General features: G+C 41.1%; 1 protein-coding gene across 1 annotated transcript in view; it reads right to left on the minus strand.

Moving 5' to 3' along the window:
- Positions 1–8,565, minus strand: part of LOC110442700 — a gene marked incomplete at its 3' end in the record, with an annotated part of 30,197 nt that extends 21,632 nt beyond the window's left edge. Inside the window, exon 1 of the mRNA XM_021486420.1 lies at positions 8,284–8,565. Within this exon, the coding sequence (XP_021342095.1) occupies positions 8,284–8,325 (42 nt within the window). The remainder of the gene's footprint in view (positions 1–8,283) is intronic.
- Between the last annotated feature and the right edge of the window lie 6,914 nt (positions 8,566–15,479).

The following is a 15,479-nucleotide window of genomic DNA, read 5'->3' on the forward strand; positions in this document are numbered from 1 at the left end:
GTTTGGTTTTAACAGATAAGGTCATTTGAGGACGTACCTCTATGTGTGTTGTGTATGCGTGAATGCATGTACGTGTGGTGGAAACAGGATATGCTGGTGTATTTGCCTTCTTGTGATTGCGCGGATCTGAAATACCATGCCGAAGGCACCCCAGCAAAGCCTTCAGCCTGGTCACAATATACTGACAACGGGTAAATCAGTTGTTGCTATTACCCTAAAAGCTGAATGTTAAGAAAGGAATAGCAACGAATTGATTTGTGCGCATCAAATAAAGGCAAGGCAAACGCGAACTCGGTACCTTTTCAAATAGATCATGTTTTATTATGTTTTTTAAAATAACAATTGCTGTACTGTGTTATCTGACTAACTGGGTAATTCTAACGACGTCATTGAGTATTCGACTTGCATAATAGTACGCTACCTACCTCGAAGCTGTATATAGATATATACATAAAGCTTTATAGCTTTATACATTGTATTACACAACGTTATTTATCTTAAAACCTACATACAATTTTAATAGAACGTTATCTATTTGACTATGTATTGTCCACTGGATTAATGACAACACCAGAAAGTTTGTTAACCTCATCAAAATTATCTCTGTTGTGTTTTTTACATCTAAGGTAAAATCAGATTTCAAACATAGTGCACAACGTGCTGAATGTCAATGTCAGACAGGCTGAATTTGGGAGGACGAGAGACGAGGATTGACATCAGTTGTGGTGATGGGTACAACTTAATATGCTGACACGCAAAAGATACGCAACCTCCAATTTTCGGTAATATTTTTAATATTTTATTTGAAAGTTCCGTTTAAGTAACATGGCTCATTAAAGATACACATCTATTCTATTGATTTCAGTAAATTAAGCACTAGCGATAAACACTTTGGCAAGGCAACAGTCAAGATTGATGAGACCCCGGCCTTTGGAATTTTCCGACTTCAATAACGAGTATGATCCCCGCGCGAATTCTGCGAATCATAGAGTTAACAAAACGGTTAGTTGTGTGCTAAAGGGACGTTCTGCCATTCGTCCAGAAGCGCCTGACGCAGAGCGGGTAGAGTATGTGGTGGAGTTAGGCGCGTTCGATTGCCCCACACGTGCTCTATTGGCGAGAGATCGGGACTTTATGGGGGCCAGGGTAACGTGACGACATTGTTTTGACAAAGATAGTCCTCTGCACGTCTTACAACATGGCACCAAGCATTGTCTTGTTGAAAGATTACGTTATGCTAGCGGACAAACGGCACGACGACAGGTTGTAGAATAACGTCAATGTACCGTTGAGCTGTCAAATTGCCCTCAGTGACGACTAAGGGGGTTTTGCGGCCACTAAGGATCCTAACCCCACACCATAAAGCTGTCAGCACCAAACCTATCGCGCTCCACCATGCAGTTATCGGCATAACGTTCGCCACGACGTCGAAAAACATATTCTGAACTATCCTAGTCCTATTTGTATCATTGTCCCTATCCTATCCTATATTGCCCCTGTCCTGTACTTATCCGTGTTACTGTTCTATCCTGTACGGGTCCCTGTTCCTCCCTGTACTGTCCTTGTCCCCATCCTCATCGTTGTCCCTATCCTGAACTGACCTTGTCCTGTCCGTATCCTTGTCCCTTTCCTATCCTGAACTGTCATTGTCTGTCTGTATCCTTGTCACTATCCTATCCTGTACTGTCCTTGTCCTGTCCTTATTCTTGTTCCCGTCTTTAACTGTCATTGTCCTGTATGCATCCTTGTCCTTGTCCTATCTTGTACTGTCTTTGTCCTGACCTCATCATTGTCTCTGTCCTATCCTTGTCTCCTTGTGCTGTCCTTCACCTTGTCCCTGTTCTATTCTGTACTGTCCCTGTCCTATCCTGTCCTATCCTGTACTATCCCTATCCTATCCTGTACTGTCCTTGTCATGGCCCTATCATTATCCCTTGTCCTATCCTGTACTGTCCCTATCCTTATCCTTGTCCCTGTCCTATCCTTGTCTGTCCTTGTTCTTTCCTCATCCTTGTCCATGTACTACATGTATTATTATTTGTCATTCGCATGTCCTTATCCTTGTCCCTGTCCTATCCTTAACTGTCATTGTCCTATCCTATCCTTGTCTGTACTTGCGCTGTCCTTCTCCTTGTCCCTGTTCTATTCTGTACTGTTCTTGTCCTGACCCTATCATTTTCCTTGTCCTATCCTGTACTGTCCTTGTCCCTATCCTTATCCTTGTCCCTGCCCTATCCTTGTCTGTCATTGTTCTGTCCTTATCCTTGTCCGTGTACTATCAGTAACTGTCATTGTCCTGTCCTTATCCTTGTCCCTGTGCTAACCTCAAATGCCATTGTCCTGTCCTATCATGGATTGTCCTTGTCCTTTCCTTATCCTTCTTCCTGTCTTGTCCTGTACTGTCCTTGTCCCTATCCTTATCCTTGTCCTATCTTTTCTTGTGCTGTTCTTATCCTTGTCCCTGTTTTATCCTGTACAGTCCCTGTCCCTCCCTGTTCTGTCCTTCTCCCTGTCCTCATCGTTGTCCCTATCCTGAACTGACCTTGTCCTGTCCGTATCCTTGTTCCTGTCCTATCCTGAACTGTCATTGTCTGTCTGTATACTTGTCACTATCATATCAAGTACTGCCTTGGTCCTGTCCTTATCCTTGTCTCTGTTCTATCCTGTACTGCCCTTATCAAATTCTTATTTCTGTCCCTGTCATATTCTGAACTGCCCTTGTCCTGTCCTTATTCTTGTTCCCGTCTTTAACTATCATTGTCCTTAATGTATCCTTGTCCTTGTCCTATATTGTACCCTCTTTGTCCTGACCTCATCATTGTCTCTATCCTGTCCTTGCCTGTCCTTGTGCTGTCCTTCTCCTTGTCCCTGTTCTATTCTGTACTGTCCCTGTCCTATCCTGTACTATCCCTATCCTATCCTGTACTGTCCTTGTCCTGGCCCTATCATTATCCCTTGTCCTATCCTGTACTGTCCCTATCCTTATCCTTGTCCCTGTCCTATCCTGTACTACCCCTATCCTATCCTGTACTGTCCTTGTCCTGGCCCTATCATTATCCCTTGTCCTATCCTGTACTGTCCCTTTCCTCATCCTTGTCCATGTACTACATGTATTATTAACTGTCATTGACCTGTCCTTATCCTTGTCCCTGTCCTATCCTTAACTGTCATTGTCCTATCCTATCCTTGTCTGTACTTGTGCTGTCCTTCTCCTTGTCCCTGTTCTATTCTGTACTGTCCCTGTCCTATCTTGTACTATCCCTATTCTGTCCTGTACTGTCCTTGTCCTGACCCTATCATTTTCCCTGTCCTATCCTATACTGTCCTTGTCCCTATCCTTATCCTTGTCCCTGCCCTATCATTGTCTGTTATTGTTCTGTCCTTATCCTTGTCCGTGTACTATCAGTAACTGTCATTGTCCTGTCCTTATCCTTGTCCCTGTGCTAACCTTAAATGCCATTGTCCTATCCTATCATGTATTGTCCTTGTCCTTTCCTTATCTTTCTTCCTGTCTTGTCCTGTACTGTCCTTGTCCCTATCCTTATTCTTGTCCTATCTTTTCTTGTGCTGTTCTTATCATTGTCCCTGTTTTATCCTGTACAGTCCCTGTCCCTCCCTGTACTGTCCTTGTCCATATCCTTATCGTTGTCCCTAACCTGAACTGTCATTGATTGTCTGTATCCTTGTCCCTATCCTATCCTGTACTGCCTTGGTCCTGTCTTTATCCTTGTCGCTGTTCTATCCTGTACTGCCCTTATCCTGTTCTTACTTCTGTCCCTGTCATATTCTGAACTGTCATTGATTGTCTGTATCCTTGTCCCTATCCTATCCTGTACTGCCTTGGTCCTGTCCTTATCGTTGTCTCTGCTCTATCCTGTACTGCCCTTATCCTGTTCTTATTTCTGTCCCTGTCATATTCCGGACTACCCTTTTCCTGTCCGTATCCTTGTCCCTATCCTATCCTGTACTGCCCTTGTCCTGTCCTTATTTCTGTCCCTTTCCTATCCTGAACTGTCCTTGTCATGTCCGTATCCTTGTCCCTGTCTCTTCTTTTACTGTCCTTGTCCTGTCCTTATCATTGTCCCTGTCCTGTTCTTATCATTGTCCTTGTCCTGTCCTTATCCTTGTCCCTGTTATATCCTGTACTGTCTCTTCCTGTATTGTCATTGTCCCTATCCTTTACTGTCCTTATCCTTTTTCCTGTCCTTTCCTGTACTGTCCCTGTCCTGTCCTGTCCTTATCCTTGTCCCTGTCCTTTCATGTACTGTCCGTGTCATTTCCTGTACTGTCTTTTTCCCTATCCTTATCCCCGTCCCTATCCTGAACTGTCCGTGTTCTGTCCTTATCCTTGTCCCTGTCCTATCCTAAACATTCCTTGTCTCTTCTGTACTGTCCTTGTCCTTTCGTGTGGTGTCCTTGTCACATCCCTATTTGCGTCCCTGACCTATCCTGTCCTGTCCTTGTCACTTCGTGTGCTGTCCTTGTCGTTATCCCTATTTGCATCCCTGTCCTATCCTGTACTGTCCTTGTCATCCCTATTTTCGTCCCTGTCCTATCCTGTACTGTCCTTGTCCCACCGTGTGCTGTCCTTGTCATCCCTATTTTCGTCCCTGTCCTATCCTGTACTGTCCTTGTCCTGTCCTTATTCTTGTTCCCGTCTTTAACTATCATTGTCCTTTATGTATCCTTGTCCTTGTCCTATATTGTATCCTCTTTGTCCTGACCTCATCATTGTCTCTATCCTGATCCCTTGTCCTATCCTGTACTGTCCCTTTCCTCATCCTTGTCCATGTACTACATGTATTATTAGATGCCATTGAACTGTCCTTATCCTTGTCCCTGTCCTTTCCTTAACTGTCATTGTCCTATCCTATCCTTGTCTGTACTTGTACTGTCCTTCTCCTTGTCCCTGTTCTATTCTGTACTGTCCCTGTCCTATCCTGTACTATCCCTATCCTATCCTGTACTGTCCTTGTCCTGGCCCTATCATTATCCCTTGTCCTATCCTGTACTGCCCCTTTCCTTATCCTTGTCCATGTACTACATGTATTATTAGATGTCATTGAACTGTCCTTATCCTTGTCCCTGTCCTATCCTTAACTGTCATTGTCCTATCCTATCCTTGTCTGTACTTGTACTGTCCTTCTCCTTGTCCCTGTTCTATTATGTACTGTCCCTGTCCTATCTTGTACTATTCCTATTCTATCCTGTACTGTCCTTGTCCTGACCCTATCATTTTACCTGTCCTATTCTATACTGTCCTTGTCCCTATCCTTATCCTTGTCCCTCCCCTTTCCTTGTCTGTCATTTTTCTGTCCTTATCCTTGTCCGTGTACTATCAGTAACTGTCATTGTCCTGTCCTTATCCTTGCCCCTGTGCTAACCTTAAATGCCATTGTCCTGTCCTATCATGTATTGTCCTTGTCCTTTCCTTATCTTTCTTCCTGTCTTGTCCTGTACTGTCCTTGTCCCTATCCTTATTCTTGTCCTATCTTTTCTTTTGCTGTTCTTATCATTGTCCCTGTTTTATCCTGTACAGTCCCTGTCCCTCACTGTACTGCCCTTGTCCCTATCCTTATCGTTGTCCCTAACCTGAACTGTCATTGATTGTCTGTATCCTTGTCCCTATCCTATCCTGTACTGCCTTGGTCCTGTCCTTATCGTTGTCTCTGCTCTATCCTGTACTGCCCTTATCCTGTTCTTATTTCTGTCCCTGTCATATTCCGGACTGCCCTTTTCCTGTCCGTATCCTTGTCCCTATCCTATCCTGTACTGCCCTTGTCCTGTCCTTATTTCTGTCCTTTTCCTATCCTAATTTGTCCTTGTCATGTCCGTATCCTTGTCCCTGTCTCTTCTTTTACTGTCCTTGTCCTGTCCTTATCATTGTCCCTGTCCTGTCCTTATCATTGTCCTTGTCCTGTTCTTATCCTTGTCCCTGTTATATCCTGTACTGTCTCTTCCTGTATTGTCATTGTCCCTATCCTTTACTGTCCTTATCCTTTTTCCTGTCCTATCCTGTACTGTCCCTGTCCTGTCCTGTCCTTATCCTTGTCCCTGTCCTTTCATGTACTGTCCGTGTCATTCCCTGTACTATCTTTTTCCCTATCCTTATCCCCGTCCCTATCCTGAACTGTCCGTGTTCTGTCCTTATCCTTGTCCCTGTCCTATCCTAAACTTTCCTTGTCTCTTCTGTACTGTCCTTGTCCTTTCGTGTGCTGTCCTTGTCACATCCCTATTTGCGTCCCTGACCTATCCTGTCCTGTCCTTGTCCCTTCGTGTGCTGTCCTTGTCGTTATCCCTATTTTCGTCCCTGTCCTATCCTGTACTGTCCTTGTCCCTTCGTGTGCAGTCCTTGTCATTATCCCTATTTGCGTCTCTGTCCTATCCTGTACTGTCCTAGTCATCCCTATTTTCGTCCCTGTCCTCTCCTGTACTGTCCTTGTCCCTTCCTGTGCTGTCCTTGTCATCCCTTTTTCCGTCCCTGTCCTATCCTGTCCTGTCCTTGTCATTATCCCTTTTTGCGTCCCTGTCCTATCCTGTACTGTCCTTGTCATTATCCCTATTTGCGTCCATGTCCTATCCTGCACTGTCCTTGTCATCCCTTTTTTCGTCCCTGTCCTATCCTGTACTGTCCTTGTCATTATCCCTATTCGCATCCCTGTCCTATCCTGCACTGTCCTTTTCATCCCTATTTTCGTCCCTGTCCTAACCTGTACTGTCCTTGTCATTATCCCTATCTGCGTCCCTGTCCTATCCTGTACTGTCCTTGTCATCCCTTTTTTCGTCCCTGTCATATCCTGTACTGTCCTTGTCATTAGCCCTATTTGCGTCCCTGTCCTATGCTGTACTGTCCTTGTCCCTTCGTGTGCTGTCCTTGTCATTATCCCTATTTGCGTCCCTGTCCTATCTTGTACTGTCCTTGTCCCTTCGTGTGCTGTCCTTGTCATCATTCCTATTTGCGTCCCTGTCCTATCCTGCACTGTCCTTGTCATCCCTTTTTTCGTCCCTGTCCTAACCTGTACTGTCCTTGTCCTGGCCCTATCATTATCCCTTGTCCTATCCTGTACTGCCCTTGTCCCTTCGTGTGCTGTGCTTGTCATCATTCCTATTTGCGCCCCTGTCCTATCCTGCACTGGCCTTGTCATCCCTATTTGCGTCCCTGTACTATCCTGCACTGTCCTTGTATCCTTTTCCCTGTCCTATCCTGTTCTGTCCTTGTCATTATCCGTATTTGCGTCCCTGTCCTCTCCTGTTCTGTCCTTGTCCCTTCCTGCACTGTCCTTGTCATCCCCATTTCCGTCCCTGTCCTATCCTTCACTGTCCTTGTCATCCCTTTTTTCGTCCCTGTCCTATCCTGTACTGGCCTTGTCATTATCCCTATTTTCGTCCCTGTCCTATCCTGTACTGTCCTTGTCATCCCTATTTTCGCCCCTGTCCTATCCTGTACTGTCCTTGTCATTATCCCTATTTGCGTCCCTGTCCTATCCTGTCCTGTCCTTGTCATTATCCCTATTTGCATCCCTGTCCTATCCTGCACTGTCCTCGTCATCCCTATTTTCGTCCCTGTCCTATCCTGTACTGTCCTTGTCCCTTCCTGCACTGTCCTTGTCATCCCTATTTTCGTCCCTGTCCTAACCTGCACTGTCCTTGTTATACACCAGTCGGTATTTCTTTCTTTTACAGTGGGGTGTTTATTAGAGATTGGTTGATAATGGACCTTATCAAAGGGAGCTGGCATTTAACATACTGTTTTAAAAGAATAGTAGCGATATAATCGAACAAATATGTTTAGTTTGGGCCATTTTGAAAACCTCATGATATCACCAAATGTCCTGTCTCAATTTTACAAATGGGTATTTAAATATAAAACAAATAACAGCAAGTTTCTTTTTGATTAACGTAAAGGAAAAATTATTTATAAGTTTACAATACGTTTACTTAGTTTTTATTAAAACAAAGTAAATATAGCAAGCGTTAATAGGCCACATAGAAGGTACATGCATGTGTATTTGTATAGAGAGGTTCGAACCTAACTAATAAACTATACAGCTAAATGTACATTTAATACTAGGACGTAGCCATCGGGCGCGTCAGCCTATTATACGATGAATGCATATTTTGTTGCCTTTACAAACCTACAGTTTTGTAATAAGATCGGTTTTAAAGGACGTCTATATAATTACGTGTCGACGCTTCAGAATACATATTAAAGACAGTATGTTGATAATATGTAAAAGACAAGTACGAGTACCGGCCAAACACCTAATTGTTACAATTTGTTACCTTTCGGTTCCTGTCGTCTTCCGTTTCCACCACCTCTATCATGATTCAGGTTGGATATGGACTGTTGATAGAACGGTACGTCCGTCACAGCTCTAGTCACATAAACAGCCAAGTTCTTCTGCAATAGAACCTGTATGCAACACTTGTGAAATACTTGCCACTTCTTACTGACTCGGATAGAGAGAATCCGCATTTAAATTGTTCGTTAAAGCCTTATAATAGTAAACCAGAGGTTCCGGGCTCGATCCCTAGACCCTCGCAAACTTTTACATGTACTGCTGTTTCTCTGGTGCAATCGGGAACCGTCGGCACTTTCCGTAAACGAGAAAATATCTCGGGAGTAACTAGGTCGCCGCCATATTTGTTATCTCATTACAACATATATATCGGGACCTACATTGCGAGGAGACCCACTTTGTAAACAAAGATGGCTGCCCCCCATGAGCTACATGTAGCATGTGGATATCTAGATTCGGTGTGAAAGGAATGGATTCTGAGTAAATCATTAGCGTTTATGAGTTTGAGATCTGCGTGTGTTTATTGAATTTTTATACTGTATTTATCTGATGTATTGTATTGATTTAGACAGCATTATAAATAATTAGCTCATGGAGTTATGTTGGTAATCACACAGCTGTTTGAAATTCTGAATGTACAGATTGTATATAAACAATAGTGATATATGATATCTATAACCACGGACTTAGATCCTTGCTATAACAGAGGTAGTACTGCATCTATTTTTATAGTTCTTACTCTGGGTTTTATATACATGTAGTGTTGTTAAACGCTTTATTGTTAGAGTTCCAAACACTTATAATCTGATCATAATACTCATAAGTCAGGCCAAAAGGTATGCTTCCTATCCCATTATATTTTGACTGCTGGTAGGGTAATTATCAAAATATTATTTTTTTACAAACATTTTAAATCCTTATCATGAACAATTTAGATAAATGTATGTTATTTGTAGGAAAATTTAAGTTTAAACATTTTTAAAGTATCAGTATTTTCTTGGAATACACAGATTCTGAATTAGTGTAATCTACTAAATGGATTTAGATAAATACAATTTCATATATTGGCTACAAAATATTTCAGGTAAAGAGCTCGAGGATTTTATTCGGTACCTGAAAGGAAACAGATATTTTGTTAAGCCTCATCACGGAATTAGACTATCTAAGTCTGTGGCCTCATCATGGTTTACGTTATTGTTCATAGCAAAACCACAAGTGATTTTGATCGAAGTTAATAATATAGTCATGCAGTTATCAGCTCTGAATTCAATTTCCAGTGGGGAAATTTGAAATGACATATTGGCTTTTAGTTTCATGTGGACTCCATCTTGAACCAAAACTAAATCACAAAACAGATAAGTTAGCTAAAGACACGCATTCATAAAAACTTAGAAAAACACGAAATTCAATTTCACTTGGTAGAGTTCATATCAATAAGACAGTTACTTTTCACTGCAAGTCTCGGACAAAATATTTTCTTAAGAAATATAATAGAGGAAAAGTTAATAAAATAAAGAGACATAACAGTTACATGTATGCATATAACTGTTAAAATACATGTACATATTTCAAGTGTAGTGCAGTCCTTAACTAAATCTTTAAGATGACTTTGTAAGTTTACGGAAATGGCAAAGGATTCTAAAACATATATTGATGGGAATATTCTAGCTACCAGGTAAATACAGAAAATTGAATTTAATGTTTGTTTGATATATGTTCTGGAAAAATGTTTTTTAAATCTTGGATGAATTTGCTTAAATAAAATTATCAATAGTGGGAAATCCAAAACATTGGTAGATAAACAGGATCCTCCACATGTTAACTTGAACTATCCTTACATGCCTTTTAACCTGAGCTGGAAACACTCTACAGTATGAATTACTTAGTAAAAATAACACAATTTGAACAGGCAGGTACAAGATTCAGAAAATCAGTTAAACATGTACAGTTAACAGATGGATCCAGCTTCCCGATTGTGAATTCCACCTTTGTCCTCAATGTTGCCTTGACCTTTGATGTAAAGACCCAGTTGAGGAATGCATCACTGCTTTTCCATCTTATATAAATACCTAAAGTATCCCATAGCTATATCTTTAGCAAGTCAGTAGTTATGACACAGACTATTTCGAATGGATGGACTGATGGACAAGCAATGACTATATATATGGTCCCCAAATTTCGTGTAGCATGAAAAGTAGGACACTAGTTTTCAATTTAGTGGTGAGCCATGGAAAAATATTTATAGAATGCCATTTCAGATGACTAAAAATACTAAGCTACAATGGTTACAGTAGAGACTGTTTTATTAACCTGCTAGTCATGAACCCAATACATTTGTTCAATTTGACCCATTCAAATTTTGAAATTTCGTTAATTGTACATACCAGTACCAGTAGAATGAATCACTGCTTTTCGGGGAAAATAGGATATGACTGCGAAAAGGATATGTAAAACACTCTATAGAATTAACTTAAATTCAAAATTATATAGGGCAGGTTTAAGTTGAATGTCCATATTGTAACAAATGACAAACTAAAACTGAGAAAATAGAGCATGTAAAATGTTAATATTGAAAAGGACGGAATTTACTTAGACTTTAAAGTTTTGTTAGATGCTTTATTAACTCCACTTCCTTTATAAACAAAACAAAAAAAGATTTATTTCTTGTTTAGAATAATTATGATGAAATTGAAATCAAAAAGTATCAAAAAGTAATTATAATAAGGTCCTGGCCTACCCCAGGGGTTGGCCAAAGAGGAAAATTGGCTAAAAATATTATATTTCTCAATAGCAAAATAATGTATTTGAATAGTTTTTAAAGTTCTTTTCCTTTGGTGACATGACAAGTATTGTATTTCACTTTGTTTACATGCTGAATTCCTCTTTACATCTAAAAAATGCAATTAAGCTACCTATAATATAATCCAAGTGACTGTTGAGGCCCTTGGGCCTCTTGTTCCCCTTCATTACATCCCCCTCCAAACCATCTTTATACATTTTTCTTTCTGTGAAACAATGACAAGAGGATTAATTGTACAAAATCTTTTGAAAACTTAAACAAAAGACATTCTGAAGTTGATCAGATAAGCAGTTATGTGGAAAATAAAATAAAGTGTCCCTAAGCAGTTGGAAATAGATTTTAAAATTTTCATATCATGTATTTTAAAATAATTCTGCCAGTACTTCAGACATAGATACACAGAAACAGGGAAACTATTTACATGTGTCTGTACTTGTAAAATTTAAGGATGCATGTATGCTTGCGCTGTGATAAACACATACTTTAAGCAGTCATTAACATATTCTTTTCTTTTAATTTCCTCATGTTTTATTGCATTGATAGCCATGATTTGGTCGGCACTGACTATTCACATCTAGGGAATGCTGCCAGGTAGCAGTTTAACTCCTGGGCGTTCGCCAAACAGGGGTATGCAATGGGCTCTGTCCCCAGGCCGGGACATACCAAAGTCCTTAAAAAAGGCATTGGTAGTTGTTATTTCCTGCTAACGTTCAGTGTTTAGGGTAATGGCAACACTTAGCTCACCCATTGTCGGTATAATGTGACTTAGCCGCATGCTATGCTGGGTGCCTTAAACATGGTATTTCAGTCAGATAGCACTATAAAGTCGGCATCAGATTGGGCCACATACTATGCTCGGTGCCTTAAACATGGTATTTCAGTGAGATAGCACTATACAGTCGGCATCAGATCTGCGCTAACACAAGGAGGCAAAATACCTTGTCTCAACTATATGAGCACACATATACACATGCACGCATTCATAATACACATGGTGGGGCATCCTTAAATGACCTTAGCAGTTAATAGGGCGTTAAACCCTACAAAACCAGAAATAACCTAACCATTCCATTGAACTGTTTTGTATACAAAACATAATTGCAAGGCAAATTGTCCATATAGTGGAACATTTTCATCGCGTCTTTAAACCAGCAGCAGATATTTCAAACAAGCTGACTAGTAATACAATAACCCGAGACCTATAGTCTTACGCTCTACCAAATGAAAAAATGTCCACAGCCGAGTCGGTAGTGACGTTACACAAACAAATAAATGCAATTGATTTTCACATTTTCAAATAATAGATTGCCTTATCTTGCTCAAATTAATTGTACAGTGCAACATGCCTATATATAGCTCTGTTATAACTTTTGCAAACTGCCACAATATTAAGTGCGTAGTATAGGTAATGCCCAGACTTAACAAGGTTCACATCATTGTATCTGTGTATTGTTGTTTGGGGATAATCTTCAGACAAACTCATTAGAGATATAAGTGTCAAAAAGAATGGTACCAGATAAGCTGAATGGGGACAACGTTGACAATTAAGTCCGAATCAACGACATCGGATGACAAACAAGAACAGGATTTATCATTTGTTTGCCATTGACCCAGTAGATCGTATTGACGTCGCGGGAGCATCATATGATAAACTGGAACACTGCTCTGAGTCTAAAGTGGACTGTAGGCAACGATCTACCATCAGCTGATGAAAATGTGTGTTTCTAGAACAGCCTCGCGTATACTTCGCACCGTTAATGTAAATTCCGGAGGGTTTCAAATTTGTTTCTCCTTTTAATCATGTTGAAATAGTGATTCAACGCTTCGCAATTTGCACACACGCTTCAAACTTCCGCCATGACAGTTTTGGTACACCGGCGACTAACTTGTTGATCCTTACACCGGAAAGCCTTTTTGGGCAAAATTTGTCTGTATTACTCCGCTTCTACTCCCGAGGTATTTTCTCGTTTACGGAAAGTGCCGACGTTTCCCGATTGTCTCTGGTGTTGACACAGCGGCCCGGGAAATATTGACATACACATTTGGCATTACTTCTTCAAGTATTGCTGTTACACCTATACAAAGGGCCGGTTTCCAAAACGGCCCCTTCTCTGATTCAAATTGCCCATGCCGTTGTGGTCCCAAATCTATAAAGTATAAAGATTTAGGTCACTTGGTTTGTTTTTTATGGCTCCTCAAAGTTGTACCTTTCAGAAGCTGTCTAAGTGTTGATAAAATGTGCATGTTATGTAAAATATTAATGAAAATCTAATCAAATGATGATCACCGTAAAGAATACATTCATGGCATGATTGTGACAAAAAATCATGTTTCCATCGCGCCATTTGGCTGTTTTATGGAAGAAACAATCTCAAAAATGCCATTTTCGATGATAACATTTTAGACACAAAAACTGTGTTTTTTAGAGAATACACCCTTTTATGGGCGTTGGATGCAAACCAATTTTTATCCTATTAAACAGTACGTAATATGCTATTGATGAGAGGAAAAATCATCAAAATGTAAGTGGTGGAACATTTTCAAATGTTGGGTTGAATTAGCCTATGGTTGAATTGCCGATTTTCGACTTTCTTTAGATAATTAACAAAAAAACGAGAGTATTTGCTCGGTATGTTGAGAATATGTACACAGATATGAAAAAAAGTGAGAGAAACACTTTTTCATAAAAAAAATCCAAGATGGCTACTTCACAAGTCCCCGTGGTTGAAGACATTGGCTGACAAATAGACAGAACAACAAACAAAACGTGTTCCTTATGATTTTGGTTGGTTTTCGCATTTACGGGAGTGTTCATAGCTACGGGCGATTGTATAATACCTATATTTATAAGTTTGGTTAGTCACATGGTAACGGGGATCTTTCATATCGAGCCCCAAACATACTTTCGACATATGCACTCCGTTGCCGCATGGAAAACTATTTCAAGTTTTGTCGGAATTTCTTTACCTGTGGTTGTAATGGTCGAGGGTTTTCCAGCGTCCTGTAATACCCAAGGTAGTACAAGATACTGGAGATGTGCGCACACATTCCCATCGTTCTCTCTCCAACTGGGCACTGGCAGTAGTAGTCCTTTATTGGGGCCTCAACATCGGGTGAAACGGTGAACCGTATCCAAACGTTATATTTCGTTTGGCTTTTGTGTCGAGAATGTATTTGACATCGGAGAAGGTCTGGGGAGTGCTGGTAAAGCCACACCTCATAGTCTCCGTCATCACTTAAATGTTCGGCGATGTAACCAGGAGCCAGAGATATCTGATACGTTCCACACGTAATGGTTCTCAAGTAATCAAGATCGAGACGGGGAAACAGTACGGAAGATGCATCCATCTTGACAAACTCGGACCTTGCCCGTCTAGATAGATCCGGATCTGTCTTGACTCTCTGAGCTAAACCATTCGGTGTTGTCAAACGGTCCTTCATACGTTCAGCCATTAGCCTATCTTTGGCATCTCTCTCTGGAGATCTCTGGTAGATCGGTCCTCTAATACCATTCAGACAGGCTGTGACGGTTCGAAGCAAAGCCTCGATGACATTGATAAAGCTGTTAGACACCAATTGCGTTCGGAAGAACGTCCAGTGTTTCAGACGACCATGATAGGATTCCACAATCCACCTCGATTTGGTGATAGTTCTGTCAAGATTTGCTTGGACGTCAGAATGTTGACTTTGACCGGGTTTCAGGTATGACGGCATGCTAGCATTGAGGCCAGAGGCTTCGAGAACTGGTAGGACATCTCTAAAACCTCGGTCAACGACAACGTTGTCGTCTGGTTGTAGCCAAGTAACTAGCTTGTCCATGACTTTTTTTGTAATTGTAGCATCATTTTCGCTGCCAGTGAATGGTCCTACTGTGTCCAGAATGTAGCCATCTGGTAAGGCGATGCTCATGAATTTGAGATAGTTTCTCTTCTTCTGGCCACAGTAGGACATTCTCTGGAGCTTGTGGTCGGAGCTTTTCTGGATATAAATATAGGTGCCATCTAATATGGCAGTGGCTTTATCTCCAAAAAATGCTTCTGAAAAGACAGTATTGTGCCCGAGCAACTGTTCTCTTGTCAAGTGATCCGGACCTAGAAATTGTGGGACTATCGATGTGTCTAATGCCTGTACTATGGAGTGGAAAGTTTTGGACACACTTGACTTGGAAATTCCAAAAAGAGAAGAACACTGACTCCAGGAAATGTCGGTTTTCAGTTTTACCCAGAACAGTAATAGAGCATCGTGTGTAGTCTTGGTATATATACCAGATGAAAGATATGGGGAACAGTGCGAGTGGATTTCGAGGAACTGATCTTTGGACCAACCTGTCCAGGCCATGCATGCCGAGTCATCAAGAGAAGAAAAGCTTATTGTAAACG

This window comes from Mizuhopecten yessoensis, unplaced genomic scaffold (genome assembly GCF_002113885.1).
Source record: "Mizuhopecten yessoensis strain PY_sf001 unplaced genomic scaffold, ASM211388v2 scaffold716291, whole genome shotgun sequence".
Classification (NCBI taxonomy): domain Eukaryota; kingdom Metazoa; phylum Mollusca; class Bivalvia; order Pectinida; family Pectinidae; genus Mizuhopecten; species Mizuhopecten yessoensis.